The sequence below is a fragment of the Petaurus breviceps genome, unplaced genomic scaffold, assembly GCF_028583685.1.
Source record: "Petaurus breviceps papuanus isolate PSGF00001 unplaced genomic scaffold, PetGlider_PUasm1.0 90808, whole genome shotgun sequence".
NCBI classification, from domain to species: Eukaryota; Metazoa; Chordata; class Mammalia; order Diprotodontia; family Petauridae; genus Petaurus; species Petaurus breviceps.
Window position 1 is genome coordinate 3,690,222 of NW_027187349.1, and position 14,945 is coordinate 3,705,166.

Here is a 14,945-nt window from a genome sequence, read left to right on the forward strand (position 1 = left end):
CTGTCCTTAGCATTTTCCACAGCCTTGGATTATTTTGGAAAGCTCTCTTGATCTTATTTTTATAGGATTATGTCAGTATTCTTTCTTTGTCCTTGATTGTATGAATCTCCTATACATGTCCTTTCACAATTGAAGTACATCACATAGCTTACTCTGTAGCTTCATTAGATTTTTCAGAATCTGTCTATCTGTCTGTCTGTCTATCTATGTTTTAGTGGTATCTTTTGTTTTATCATACTCATTTCCATGTAAATGTCAATAAGACAATGAATTAAACAAAGCCATCTGACAGTATCTGCCAGTTTCTGTATCCATAAACCCCCACAACTCTGAAAGAAAAAAGGTGTGTGCTTTTCCTCCTATTTCCTTATGGGTCAAGACATTACATTTATATAGTATCCAGCATTCCACCGCCCCCAGTACTTCTTCCTTTCATTTATATTGTTGTAGTCATTATGGAAATAATTTTCCTGATTCTGTTTATTTCACTTTCTTATCAATTTATTCAAGTCTTCCAATGTTTCTCTAAATCCCTTATGTTCATCAATTCTGAATTAAAAATATTCCATTATATTAGTATATCACAATTTGTTTACTGTTCCCCAAACAATTGATGTCAACTTTGTTTCTGGTTGTTGGGTTTTTTTAAAAACTCCCACACAAAGTGTTTCAGTAAAAATTTTGGTTTATTCTTTCTCCTTGGGCGGGAAGGGGAGCAGGAAGAAATTGGATTATATGCTCTGGTGTAGAAACTCTGGATCAAATCGGCAGTTTAGTGACTCTTCTTATATAATTTTAAATTATTTTCTAGAATGATTGGACTATTTCACAGTCATACCAACAGTTTATTTGTGTGCCAGTCTTCCAACAGCTTTTCCAACACTGGTTATTTCCATATTTTGTCATCTTTGACAATTTATTAGTTGTGAGTTGAAACCTCAGAGTTGTTTTAATTTGAATTTCCCTTATATTAGTTATTTGGAGCAATATTTCATTTGGCTATTGATAGTTCACAGTTTTTCTTTTGAAAACTTTTTATGCTTTTTTCTTATTTGGAAAAAAGTCCCTTAGAGATCTTATATATTTGTGTCATTTCCCTATGTGTCTTAGACCTTGATCAGAAATATTTGCTGTAAAGCTTTTTTCTACCAGTTGAAAATTTCCTTTGTCTCAGTTGCATTTATTAAGGCAAAACTTTAAATTTTATGTGGTCAAATTTTCTTATTTTCTCTTTTATTATTGCTTCTCTCTCTCATTTGATTAATAATTCTCCACCTAATCAGAGATGTGAAAAATACTGCCTTCTATTCTTTAATTTTTTAACTGATATTATCGTTTATATTTAGATAATATATCCATTTGGAACTTACGTTAGTGTATGTTATAAGATGCTAATTTAAACCCATTTTTTCCCAAATTGCTTTTCAAATTTTCCAGGTTTCCTTCCCTAGGGATTGATTTTATTATATGTATTGAGCAATGGGCTCTGATGTTAAATAGTTTCAAATTTCTGCTTATCTAGTCTGTACCTTTGATGTGCTTTCCTACTTTTAATCACTATCAAATGGTTATTGTTTATTACTTTATAAGAAAGTTTGAAGCCTAGAAGTTCTATGTCTCCTTCTTTCCTACTTTTTTTCATTATTTCTCTTAAGCTTTAAGAGCTTTGGTTGTTTCAAATGATTTTTTTTTTTGGTCTAGGTCTATCAAGTAACCCAAGAGTAGTTTGGTATAGCACTAAATCAGCAAATTAATTGAGTCATTAACAATATCACATTGGTACAGCCTAACCATGAGCAAGGAACATCCTTTCAATTATTTAAGTCTACCATTTAGGTTCAATATTGGTTTAACAAACATTTATTAAGAGCATGTCACATGTGATACCTTGTTCTGGGCTTTACAGGAGTTAGTAATGTAAATAAGAAATGGTTCCATTGCTCAAGAACTTTTATTTTTCTTTCCGTGGGATAATTTTTTTATTGTATTGCCAAAATCAATAAGATTTGGCAATTGATTGGATATGGGGGGTAGGGGATAGAGGGCATGTGCATGAGAGAAGTGGATGAGTCAAAGATTACGCTCAAACTATGAAACTGGGTGACTAGAAAAATGATGGTACCCTCAATAGAAAGAAGGAAGTTTGGAAGAAAGTTTACTTGTAGTTCTACTTTGGATAATTTAAATTTGATTGGGATTTATACAGATAGAGATGTCTACCAGAAAAGTGGCAATGTATGACTAGAGTTCAGAAAGTTTATGAAAGAGAATAGGACTGGATACCATAGATTTGAGAGTTATCTCATTTGAGAATATAATTGAATCATAGGAACAGATTAGGTCACCAACAGAAAGTATATAGAGAGAAAAGAGAAGAGAACAGATCTCATGGGACCTGAATGTTTAAGGGGTGGGAAATGGATGTTGATCCAGCAAAGGACAGCGAGGAGACAGTGAGGAATGGTTAGGCAAGTAGATCATGAGAGGTGGAATGTAACAAAAACGAAGGTAGGGAGGATGGTTGAAAAAATGCAAAGAACTCATGAAGGATGAAGACTGATACAGGGCCATTGGATTTAGTTATTACAAGACTGCTGGACACTTTGGAAGTTTCAGTCAGTTGGGGTTGGTAGCCAGCTTGTAAAGAGTTGAGAGGTAAATGGGAGGTAAGAAGGTGAAGGAAGCACATCTAGACATTTCTTTCTGGGAATTTAGCTATTAAAGGAAGAAGAACAATAGTTTGAGAGGATGGGTAGGATTAAATGATAAATAAGTAGAGGGAATTTTTTTCAGAAAGGGAAAGAACTGGGCATGTCTGTTGGCATTGTAGAAGGAGTTAATAAATAAGAAGAGAGTGAGAAGGAAAGAAAGAGTGGTGAGCAAGAGGGAGATAGGGGAAGGAGAGAGAATTATTGAAAGGACAAATACCCATAGGAGATGAGAGAGGCAGGGATCAAGGCCACAAATTGACTGTGGCAAAAAGGACATCTCTTCCTCAGAGATTGGAGCAAATGAATAGAAGATTAAGGAGGGGAGATGTAGAGAGGATTTGAGATGCATAGTAGGGGAGAAGAAGAAGCTTAGGATGAATTGCTTCAGTTTTCTATGGTAAAATTGGAGAGGAGGTCCTAAAATGCCAGAAAGAAAGGCATTGATATGGCTTACAGAAGCTTAGAACAAACCTTGGAAATGAGAAGTGGAGTAATTCAGAAGAATAAAAAAGACGACACTACAGCAATGAGGCCCAGCTGAAGTTAGATGCCTAACATTTCTAGTGAATCTAATCCCAATCTCAGAATACAGGACTTCTTCCTGATACATTCAGCAGCATGAGAATAGGAACAAAGAAAGAAAATCATGGAGGGTGAATCAGGGCATGCAACTTTTAGGACAGCAAGGTGGCACAGTGGATAAAGTGCTGGTCCTGAGGTCAGGAGGTTTCATCTTCCTGAGTTCAAATTTGGGCTCAGATACTTTCTAGCTGTGTGATCTTTGGAAGGTCACTTAACCCTGTTAGCCTCAGCTCCTCATTTATCAAATGAACTGGAGAAGGTAATGGGAAATTATTCCCTTTGCCATTACTATCTTTGCCAAGAAAACCCCAAATGGGGTCACAAAGAATCGGACACAACTGAACAATACCAACAAGAATCAGGATTGGGATTCAGTAAGATGTGGATGTGATAGGACAAAGGGAGGTGGAGTTCATGGGTAGAGGCTAATGCATGGTTGAGAATAACGTTAGGGCTATGGAGGAAGAAATAGCTGGGAGAGTAGGGAGAGGTGGAAAGGGTGGAAGGTAGGAAAAATAGATTTGGAGGAATAAGGCAGAGGGAGTGTTAGAACGATAGGAGATGATTACCAGAAAGAGAAATTGCAGAATTAAGGATTATGGGGATATTAGCATGGTTATTTATTGATTATGATGCTATCTAAGGTATGACCAACCCTGTAGGTGACTGAGATGGAGTCAGCGTCAGAGAAGTTGAGGTCAGTGATGAAATGAGAGACTAAGACATTTGAGGGGACATCAATGTGTTTGTTGAAATCTCTAAGTATAAAAGCAGGAGTTGGGATGGAGAAGGAGATCGTGAATCAGATATTGAACTTGAGAAAGGAGAGATTGACATGGTGGGTGGTAGATTACAGCAACAAACTGTAATATTCCAAGTTTCCAATTGTTTCTTCTTCTAGGTAGTGTATTGGATAGAATGCTGGACCTGAAGTCAGGAAGATCTGAGTTCAAATCCAGCCACAGGAACTTATTAGTGTGTGATCCTGAGCAAGTTACTTTACCTCTGTCTGCTTCAGTTTCTGTAAAATGAGAATAATAATAATAATACTTACCTCCCAGTGTTGTTGTGAGGATAAAATGAGATAATATTTGTAAAGCACTTTGCAAAACATAAAGCACTACATGAATGCTAGTTACCATTAATATTATTCTTTACCAACTTGTTTTTTCTTGTTTAGAATTGGGTACAGAGTTTAACACACCGATTATTCAACCTTCTGAAGAATGCCAAATAGAGAATTTGTCAATAATCTATTTTTTTTAGTGGGATGAAATTCTTAATAGATATTCAGATGACTATCTCTACTTTCTTTTCTCTATGTCAGTTTCAATGTAGAAGCATCATCTATTGGGGCGGCCAGGTAGCCCAGTGAGTAAGAGCACCGGCTCCTGTGTCAGGATGACATGTGGATCGAATCCTGGCTCAGACACTTATTACCCACCCAGAAACACCTGGCCGTGTAACCTTGAGCAAGTTACTTAACCCCAATTGCTTAGGGGCAGCCAGGTGGCTCGGTGAGTAAGAGCATCGGCTCCAGTGACAGGATGTACTTGAGATCAAATCTGGGCTCAGATACTTAGCACCACACCCAGAAATAACTGGCTGTGTAACCTTGAGTAAGTTACTTAACCCCGATTGCTTTAAAAAAAAAAAAGGAAGCATCATCTATTTCCTCCATCTGGCCAGTTTGTAGTATACTCTGACAAAAATAACATTGTTTCTCTTTCCTTTTATGCTCACCCTGCTCAGTTGCTTTTGCCAAGTTTGTGAATTTCCATATTCATTCCTGATACCTAGTACTGTTTTTTACCCCTTTATTGGCTCTATTTATTTAGAATAAGGTATATGCTTTCATTGTCATATTCCAGTCAAGAATCCTTTCTCACAAAACGTGGTGATACCTATAAGATCAAATTTATCTGCTTTTCTTAAAATGTCAAGTTTAACTTGTAATTCTACATTGGTTTAGAGACATCAGGTGTCATAAGCACTGTTCCCAACCTTCTTTCTTGTTATTTCTTCATGAAGATTATGTTCTCAAAAATGAGGAAACAGGGGCGGCTAGGTGGCACAGGGAATAGAGCACCAGCCCTGGAGTCAGGAGGACCTGAGTTCAAATCTGGCCTCAGACTTAAAACAAAAACTAGCCGTGTGACCTCAGGCAAGTCACTTAACCCCAACTGCCCTCCAAAAAACAAAAAGCAAAAAATGAGGAAACTAAGGTCCAGACATGTTTAGTGACTTGTCCAAAGTCACATAGGTGTAATTAGTAGAGTTACAACTTGAACCCAAGTCCTCTGACTTCATGATATTTGAATACTGCTAGGTAGTTTCCTTTGTCACTAAATATCTTCCCACCTGGTGCCTGAAATTCTACCAGGAGAAATTCTTTCCTTTGTGTTTATGGCATCCTTTTACAATATGCTCCTGCCTTGAAGATGGATGATACCTTAATGAAAGAAAATATGGGACAATAGATACAGAGATGGACTTGGCCTCAGGAGCACTGGTTTCAAAACCTATCTTGGTTTCTTCCTGGCTGTAAGACAATGGGCAAATAAATCCCTTAATTCTCAGAGCCATAGTTTCTTCAGTAAAGGAAAGAATGGTCAAATAACATAGTCAATTTTCCAGTGAAGAAACTATACTTTGAGTATTATGTTGGGTACTCTGGAGAGCTGGCTTAACTCTTAGACCCCTGAAACCCTGGTTCTTAATAGGCCGCTTGACATTAGTCCTTGAAGAGAAGAGAGACAATGGAGAAAGTACCCTTTGCCCTCACAAACTTCATCATTAGAAATTTACCAGCTCTATTTGGGTAGTTATGTGACCCAGTTGGATTCCACTGTGTTTTTAGGTGTGCCCAGGGAGAAAGGGGTGAGAGGTAGGACGGCTTCCTTTAGACACCTCCTTCACTCTCTCCCTTTATCTTGTCTCCCTTTCCTGTAAGATGAAAGGGTAAGGGTCTAGAAACTCACAGTGGATTAGGTTAAAGGCAGAGTTGTTCCTAGAATGTTGAGAAGTAAGATTAGAAAGAGGCCATGCATTTTGGTGCGAAAAGTAATGAACTGGGAATCAAGAGACCTGGACTCATGGGATCATTGATTTAGAACTAGAAGGGAGCTTATAGGTCATCTAGTTTGACTGTCTTCTTTTACAGATTAGGAAACTGAAGCTAAGAGAGGTTAGATCACTTGCCCAGTCATACAAATAGTTTTAACAGGCAAAACCAAGATTTGAACTCAAGTCCACTAATCCCAAATTCAGCACCTGTTTTCACTGGGTGACTCTGTTTTCTTCTCTGTCACAAATTAACTATGTTATAGGCATGTAATAACTATGTTATAGGCAAATTACTTAACCTCTCTGTTTATGGTTTTTAGTTCAATCTCTTCAGTTGAAATGGAGGCCCAGAAGAGTGAAGTGAGTTGCCCAAGGTCACATGACATGTAAGGGATTTGAACCCAGGTCCTCTGACTACATAGTATGGTTGGGTTAAAATTGTATGATCTTAGAATTACTGAACCTGCCTTACTCTATTCCCTCCTTACCTGGGCAGCAATTCATTGAGGCAGTCAGTGAGGGAGGAAATAGGGGAAGGAAGCATTTATTAAGCATCTACTATGTACCAAACACTGTACAAAGCCCTTTACAAATATTATTGTCTTACTTCATTCTCACAATAACCTAGGGAAGTAAAAGATATTATCACCCCCTTTTACACTTGAAGAAACTGAGGAATACAGAGGCTGTGTGACATGCCCAAGATCATACAGCTAGTAAAGGTCTGAGGCTGGATTTGAACTTGGGTTTTCCTGACTTCCGATTAAGCTGTCTGCTCTACAGATAGTTCTAATATGCCGCCTAGCTATTTCTGGCTGCCCTGCTCCCTGGTGCGAAAGAGACTTGAGATTCATGTAGAAATAGAATTAGCTGGAAGGAATATAGGTCAGAAGTCATAGGAGTAGAGATTTAGAGCTGGACGGGAAACTTGAGGTTACCTAGTCCAACTCTAAAGGGAAGTGAGTTGCCCAAGGTCCCTTGGGGAGTGAGGGGCACAAGGTACAAAACAAGGTCCATCCTTTGTTGACAAATCTATTGCTCTTTCGGCATAACTTCCCTGCCTTTCCTACAGCCCCTACCAAAGCACAACCTGCAGGCAGATCTCTCCTTGGCTGGTTCACCCAACCCTCAGACTTCATATTGCCTTACTTGACTTCCTTATTTCCCTGTCAAGCTGCCCTGGTGTTTTAACCTGATTTCACTGACAGGCAAACACTTTGAGGAGGCACAGCACTATCCACATTAAGTGGGGCCTTGCAGAGGGCAACAGTGTTGGGATATTTTCCTCAATTGTGCAATATTCTTCCCGTTTACTTCACTACATTCAAATATTTGGTAACCATAGTAAGTAACATTTCAGTATTTTCTAAGACACCTATAAATTAAAATGTTAAAGCACTAGCATCAACCCCTTGTTTAAAGAATTATTAACAATATGAAACACAGGGGGCCATGTATATGTTCAAGTCCTCCCCACCAAGGCTATTGATGGGTCATCATCATTTGTGGTTATTACCTTTATTGAATTGATTTTTTTCCTGTTAGCAGATGTTAATTAAGATTGAATACAGTACCAGTCTTGTACTTTTGGACTGTTTCTCCTCCCAGTTGCAAGCACCAATAGAGCTTACTTAATTTACTCACTCATTCATTTATTCATTTTTTCTATTTCTTTTTTATCTATTCCTCCCTTCTATTTTTTCTTCTTCTCTCTTTCCTTCTTTTCCTTCCTTTTTCCTTTCCTCTCTTCTCTCCTCTCCTCCATCTTTCCTCTCTTGTCCTATCCTCCATCTCCCTTCCCTTCCTTTACTCTACTCTCCTGCCTTCTCCTCTCCTCTCTTTCCACCCCCTCCTCTTCCCTCTTTTTTCCTCCTATTCTCTTCTTTTCTGTCCTCTCTTCTCTTCATCTGATGTAGCTGACAGTCTTAGCTGCCTGGGTGGAGAGGTTAGCTGAACTGTTCAAGGTCACACATTCAGTGCCTGTCAGAAGCAGATCTTAAACTCAGTTCTTCCACATTTCCTGCCAGCAATCTGTGCTGCCTTTGAGAATGACTCTGATAAACTAGAGAATGTGAGAAGAGAAGGCTCAGACTGCCGAAGGGCTGGAGATCATGCCCCATGAAGATACGTAGTAGAAGGACTCCTCAGTCTGTCAAGAGGCACTTATTAAATGCTTGGGGTACAAAGAAGAGGGGATATTTAGCTTGAGATGAGAAGATGTGCTGGGTCCATGATAACAATGCTTAAGTATCTGAAGGGTTCTTAAGGCGCGAGAGAGATTAGCTTTGTTCTGCTCATGTCTAGGGGGCAAAATTAGGAGCAAAGAGTCACATCTCCCCCGAATTGAAGGAAAAACTTCATGGCTATTGCAGTGATTCACATGTGGAATGGACTGCCTTAGGGCCCTGATTCTTGGGTTTCTTTTTGCTTAGAGATCTTTAGACAAAGGCGAGCTGGCTGTTTCTTTTTTTTTTTTTTTTCTATTTTTGGAGAGGGGAAGGTAGGGCAATTGGGGTTAAGTGACTTTCCCAGGGTCATATGGCTAGTTTTGTGTTTGTGTTAAGTGTCTGAGGCTGGATTTGAACTTAAGTCCTCCTGACTCCAGGGCTGGTGCTCTATTCACTGCACCACCTAGCTGCCCCCAGAGCTGACCACTTCTTGTTTGTGTGACGGAAGGGATGATTTTTCAGTCTAGATTGCCTTGGAGATCTCTTCTGTGGTCCCTTATAGCCTTCTCCCCAGCCCTGATTCTGAAATTTACCAAGGGCAGACTGGAAAGTAAGATGTTTATAAGCTCCGGACCATGTTCTGGAACCTTGACTTTGTCCTTTTTTATTGCTTGCTTCTGTATGGGGGAAGGCCCAGGGCTGAGAGCAAGGGTGAGCCTTTTTATAGAGCTGTCATAAACCTCCTGGGTTTGAGCCTATCTAAATGTTAAGGTCAAACATGCAAGGAACTTCCAGTGGCTCAGACATGCCAACCCTTTTATGCTCAGCTGCCCTTGAGTGTGATGAATTACATCTGGTTGAGGACATTGGCTTGTCCAGCCTTGAACTTGCAAGGATGCACATGAGATATCAGACTCCATGGGTTTATTTTCTAGCATTTAGGTTGCTAGAGGCTTTCCTCATTATGTGGGAAGGAGAAAATAACATGAAATTGCCTCTTCTAATCCCCAAACTATTTCAGTTATCCCCTTGTGTATTATGAAACAAGGCCTCCTTTGGGGGGAGGGAACAAGTAAAATTTTCTCATCTATTACATACCCTTCTTTCCACAACCTATTTTATTGACTAATTCATTGGTAAGAGGTGAGTTCCAGCCCCCCTACCTTAGTTAATTTAATACAATCAATGTAAGATAAAGCTTTAAATGTTTAAACAATGGTTCGTATATGATCCACATTTTTATCATCAAATCTAAGATGATCTCAGAAATATCTGCTGCTCATTAGTTCTCCTACATGTGCTTTATTTGAAGGTGTGACTGGTGTGGTTGCCAGTGGAATGGTGTTGGTCCTACCGGAGACAAAGGGGAAGATGTTACCAGAGACCATCGAAGATGTTGAGAACATGGGGTGAGATACTGTTGCAGTAGTCCTCAAGGACAGGAAGCACTTATCAGAAGCGGCATCTGCAAAGGATCAGGCTTCAAGTTCTGAATCTTTGGTTATCTGTCTCCTACGTGGAAAAGGGAGATAAGAGTCTCTGTCTAATTATGCTAGTGATATGGGGCGAGGGGCTGGGGAGAAGAGAGGATGGACCTGTCTTTGTGTCAGGTCAGGAACATATATTTACAGATGACAATCATTGTTTGAAATCAAGGCAACAGTGAGAAAATGCCCTGGGAACTTTGGTTTTTCTCCAAGAGGGATAGGTTTCCTCCTGATTTATAGGAGGCTATAAATCTGTGGGAAAACAAATAAAAAAAAAACCCCTTTGATCTACTTTGAGAATGACCCCAAATGTTTATAAAACTTCATATCATTTTCAAAAGAAGCTTATCTTTCAGGACCCAGAAAAAAGTAGTTAATAAGCCTACTGGTTTTAGTGTTTCAAAGGAGAATGCATGTGTCAAAGTGGGGAAAGACAGTGTGACTACATAGGGAGATTTTATCAATCAATTAACAAACATTTATTAAGCTGAATGTAATATTATTTATAATATTAATTTATTATCACTCATTTATTATTAAGTGTGTGCCAGTCACTAGGGACTCAAAGAAAAAGTGAAGCATCCTCTGCCCTCAGGAGCTTACATTCTTTTTTGTTTTTATTTTTTTATAAAGCAATCGGGGTTAAGTAACTTGCTCAAGGTAACAAGGCCAGTTATTATTTCTGGGTGTGGTGCTGAGTATCTGGGCCTGGATTTGATCCAGGTCATCCTGACACTGGAGCCGGAGCTCTTACTCGCTGAGCCACCTGGCCACCCCTAAACAATTGGGGTTAAGTAATTTGCTCAAGGTTACACGGCCAGGTGTTTCTGGGTGGGTGCTAAGTGTCTGAGCCAGGGATTCGATCTCCAGGTCTTCTCAACACTGCAGCCGGTGCTCCAACTTGCTGTGCTACCTGGCCGCCCCTTCTTTTTTATTTTTTTAGGAGCTTACATTCTTATTTTATTTTAATCAAATGCTTTATTAACTTCTAGTTTACATCATTCATTTCCCCAAGATTTTGAGTTAAAAATTTTCTCCCCATTTTCCCCCTACCTACCACCCTAAAATAGCCATCCCACTGAATTTCCCCTCCTCCCATCTGCTCTCTCCCTTATCTTCTCCCATACCCCTTCTGATTTTCCAGTAGGGCACAGTGGATCTCTATGCCCCAGTGCCTGTATATCTTATTTATCAGTTACATGTAAAATAATATTAATAATAGTATGTATATATTTTTTATTTTTTTAAACTAAAGACCAATTTTATTTTTTGTTTTTGTTTGTTTGTTTGTTTTCTTTGATTTTTTAAAATGCTTTATTAACTTGTGATTTACATCATTCGTTTCCGCCAGATTTTGAGTTACAAATTTTCTCCCTGTTTTTTCCCCCACCCATCCCCCCAAAACAGCAGTCCCACAGGATATCCCCACCTCCAATCTGCTCTCTCCCATATTTTCTTACAAAGCTCTGAGTTGGGCACAGTTTTGAAAATGACCTTCTGTTTCAATTTTTAATTATTCTGATTACTTTGCTTATTCTGATTGAGTCACTTTAAAAAACTTCATTACTACTTTTTGTTACAGCTGTTATCCACAAATGAACACCTCCTTGTAACAAAACCCAGCAGATATAGTGACATCTGAGCATATATTATATTCTACACCTCAGTCCTTAATTTGCTTTTTGAAAAAGAGGTATTTTTTACTACTACTTCTCTAGAAATGAGGTCATTCATTATAACTGGCAGATTGAATTTTATTGAAGACTACAATAAATTCTCGACCTTTCTGTCAAAACAATATATATCATTGGCAGCTTATGCAAATTCTATGATTCTGTATTGTGGGAGAATGAGAATATAAGAGTATCTATTTTAATGATTAACTCACTTTTAAGCTCCTGCTAATACCACTTTCTTCAGTTCTAATGTATTTTTGTTGCATGATCTTAAAATAATTTTTAATGATAATTGCTAACATATATCAAGTACTTTATATATATATTATCTCATTTGGTCCTCATAACAATCCTGGGAAGTAGCTGCTGTCATTAGTTCCATTTGATGGATGAGGAAGCTGTGGATGAGAGATAAATTCACTAGCCCAAGACTGCCCAGTTAGTATTAGAGGCAGAGTCTGAACACAGGTAGGATCATAGTTCTAGAGCTGGTAGTAACTTTAGAGGTAATCCAGTCTAGACCCTTTATTCTACAGATGTGGAAAATGAGGTAAAGTGTCTAAAATGACCAAGGTCACATAGATAGTAAATATCAGAACCAGGATTCAAAGTCAGGTCCCATGACCCCAAGTGCATCACCCTTTTCATGGTACTACCTCTCCTTTAATGACTCAGTCATCCTTTCTCTCTCTCTCTTTTTTAAAAGCAATCAGGGTTAAGTAACTTGCTCAAGGTTACACGGCCAGTTATTTCTGGGTGTGGTGCTAAGTATCAGAGCCTGGATTCGATCCCAGGTCATCCCAACACTGGAGCCGGTGTTCTTGCTCGCTGAGCCACCTGGCTGCCCCTAAGCAATTGGGGTTAAGTAACTTGCTCAAGGTTACATGGCCAGGTGTTTCTGGGTGGGTGCTAAGTGTCTGAGCCCGGGATTCGATCTCCAGGTCATCCCGACACTGGAGCCGGTGCTCCTACTCGCTGTGCTACCTGGCTGCCCCATCAGTCATTATTTCTTAATGTTTTAGCATGGCCATTTCAGTTTTTTCATTCAATCATTCCCAAAGGACCAAAGGAATGATTCAGGAATGGAATAAAAAAAAATCAATATCAATTCTTCTCAATCCATTGCTAAAGACATCATTTTCCATTTATCATCTACTTTCAAGGGAAAATGTGAAGGGAAAGGACATAAATATTTGTTGATTTGATTTGAAAGGGAAGTTAAATAAGGATATGTTTCCTTTCCCCTTGAATATGAGCACTTTCCATCTGTGTGAAAATGTGCTGACATCCCAAGGGTTGAGTTTTCTAAATGTTGTCCTGCTTATCATGCACTCATGTTAATACTTTTCCAATTGTTCCTTCCCTCCCCCCTTTCTCAATGACATAGGAAAACATGCTCAATACTCTGGCATTCCATTCCTTCTAGACAGGTCCCAGCTGAAAATAACTCATTATGCTTATAAAAGACAGAGAAGTGTCTGGTGCTTAAAGATATTTCATGTGTTATTGTTTGTCCTTCCTTCTTGAAGAAGACAAATGACTTCACAAGAACGATGTCTTGACTTTTACATGAATCAGGTTTCAGTGAGGCAGAACTTTACAAAGGCATCAGCCTCACTCTCTCCTCCAGAGTCATCAAAATCCAGGGGCAAGACAAAAATCAGGATGACATGGCTATGACTCAGGATGCAGCAGGTGACCTTGGACTTTCCAAATTAAGGTCTTTCCCCAGTCTACTTAATAGGATGAAATCAGATATCTACAAATTCTACAGAAAAACAGCTGAAAAAATGATGGTTAAATCAAATGAGAGTGTATATAAAATGCCATGTAAACCTTAAAGCTCAGTGTTAGCTGCTATTATTATTATCATTTACAAAGCCATTCTAAGAATTCTGCTTTGTCTGTTGTATTTTAGTTCTTTCCTTTTTGCTCCCTAAATGACTCATTCTCCCTTCAAATTCCCAAACTACTCCTAGGTTGACTGATTTTGTCTTGTTTTGTGTGGTTGGTACAGGAAGAAAAAGTCCAAAGAAAACAAAATCTTCCTTCCAACAGAGAAATCCAAGGATGTGGACAACTGAAAGAGATGTGGCCTCATTGGAATGGTTTCTTGGGTCAAAGAAGATTGACGAATCATCAGAAACGCAGAAGGAAAAGCACACATTTCCTCTTAGTCTTGCTCCATTGTTGCTGCTCTGACATTTGCCCATTGGGCTTTTGCTCAGCTCTCCAGAAGGCAGAGACAACTAAAAAAAATCATTTCTGGTTTTGTTGGTATTCTTCCACTAACCCACTGAAGGCATCCCTGACTTTTATCTATTTATCTTTTTAAAAAAAAATCAAGATCTTGTGATTATGATCATAATTTTTTTTATCAGTCAATTAATAAGCATTTATGTACTAGATACTAGATCTGTGACCCAGGCAAGCCACTTAACTTCTCAAAACCTCTCCAAGACTATAAATTACCAGAGGTAATCTTACCAATCTGCATTGGTAAGGAGAGTTGTTCTTTTCTGGAAGTCCCTATACCAATGATGAAATCACAAGTGTAATGCTTCTTCCTTCTTCCAAACCCTCCTAAAAATGTAGATATTTTGAAATAAATGTGGTTGGATTATGAAATTTCTTTTTGGTATGAATAACATAGAGGTAATGGAGATCATGGTTCAGCAGTAATGTGGTTCTCCATTTGAGGCTATATAGAGTAATTTTCTCTTTAAACTATTTGGTCTTTCAGACTCCAAATGACTCCTAAAGTTCCCTTCTGGCACTAAGTCTATGACTCTATACATAAACCCTATGGGGTTACATGAAGGATATCGAACTAATTTGTTAAGTTTTGTAAGAATTGAGCAGGTCTGTTATGCTGGGTCTTAAAGTTATACATAGCTTCTGGATTTCTGATTTTTGATGATTCTTTCTTTGTTAGAAATAAACATTTGACTCTCAAAACTTTGGAGCCTTTTTTCCTGATGTGTAGTGAGTTTCAGCTTCCCTGATTCCTTTTGCAAATATTTTTCTAATAATTTTTATAATTTTTTTGTTTTTATACTCCCTTCATTTCCAAATATATCCTTTCCTCCTCCTCTCCAGTGATCCATGCTTCTAAAAACAAAAAGAAAGAGAAAAAAAATAGCAAAGCAAAACTAACCAAGATATCAGCTGAGTCTGATAGTATGCGTGATGTTCCCCTCCTTTGCAAAGGAAGGAGGGAAGTGTATTTTCTTCAGCTCTTCCCTGTGGCCCAGT

General features: G+C 38.6%; 1 protein-coding gene across 1 annotated transcript in view; it reads left to right on the plus strand.

The window, feature by feature from the left end:
- LOC138147903 (solute carrier family 22 member 1-like) overlaps positions 1–14,569 on the plus strand; it is a 51,731-nt gene extending 37,162 nt beyond the window's left edge. The window contains exons 10-11 of the mRNA XM_069070560.1: positions 9,840–9,936; positions 13,708–14,569. Coding sequence (XP_068926661.1) covers positions 9,840–9,936; positions 13,708–13,774 — 164 coding nt within the window. The 3' untranslated portion in view covers positions 13,775–14,569. The remainder of the gene's footprint in view (positions 1–9,839; positions 9,937–13,707) is intronic.
- Positions 14,570–14,945: the final 376 nt, after the last annotated feature.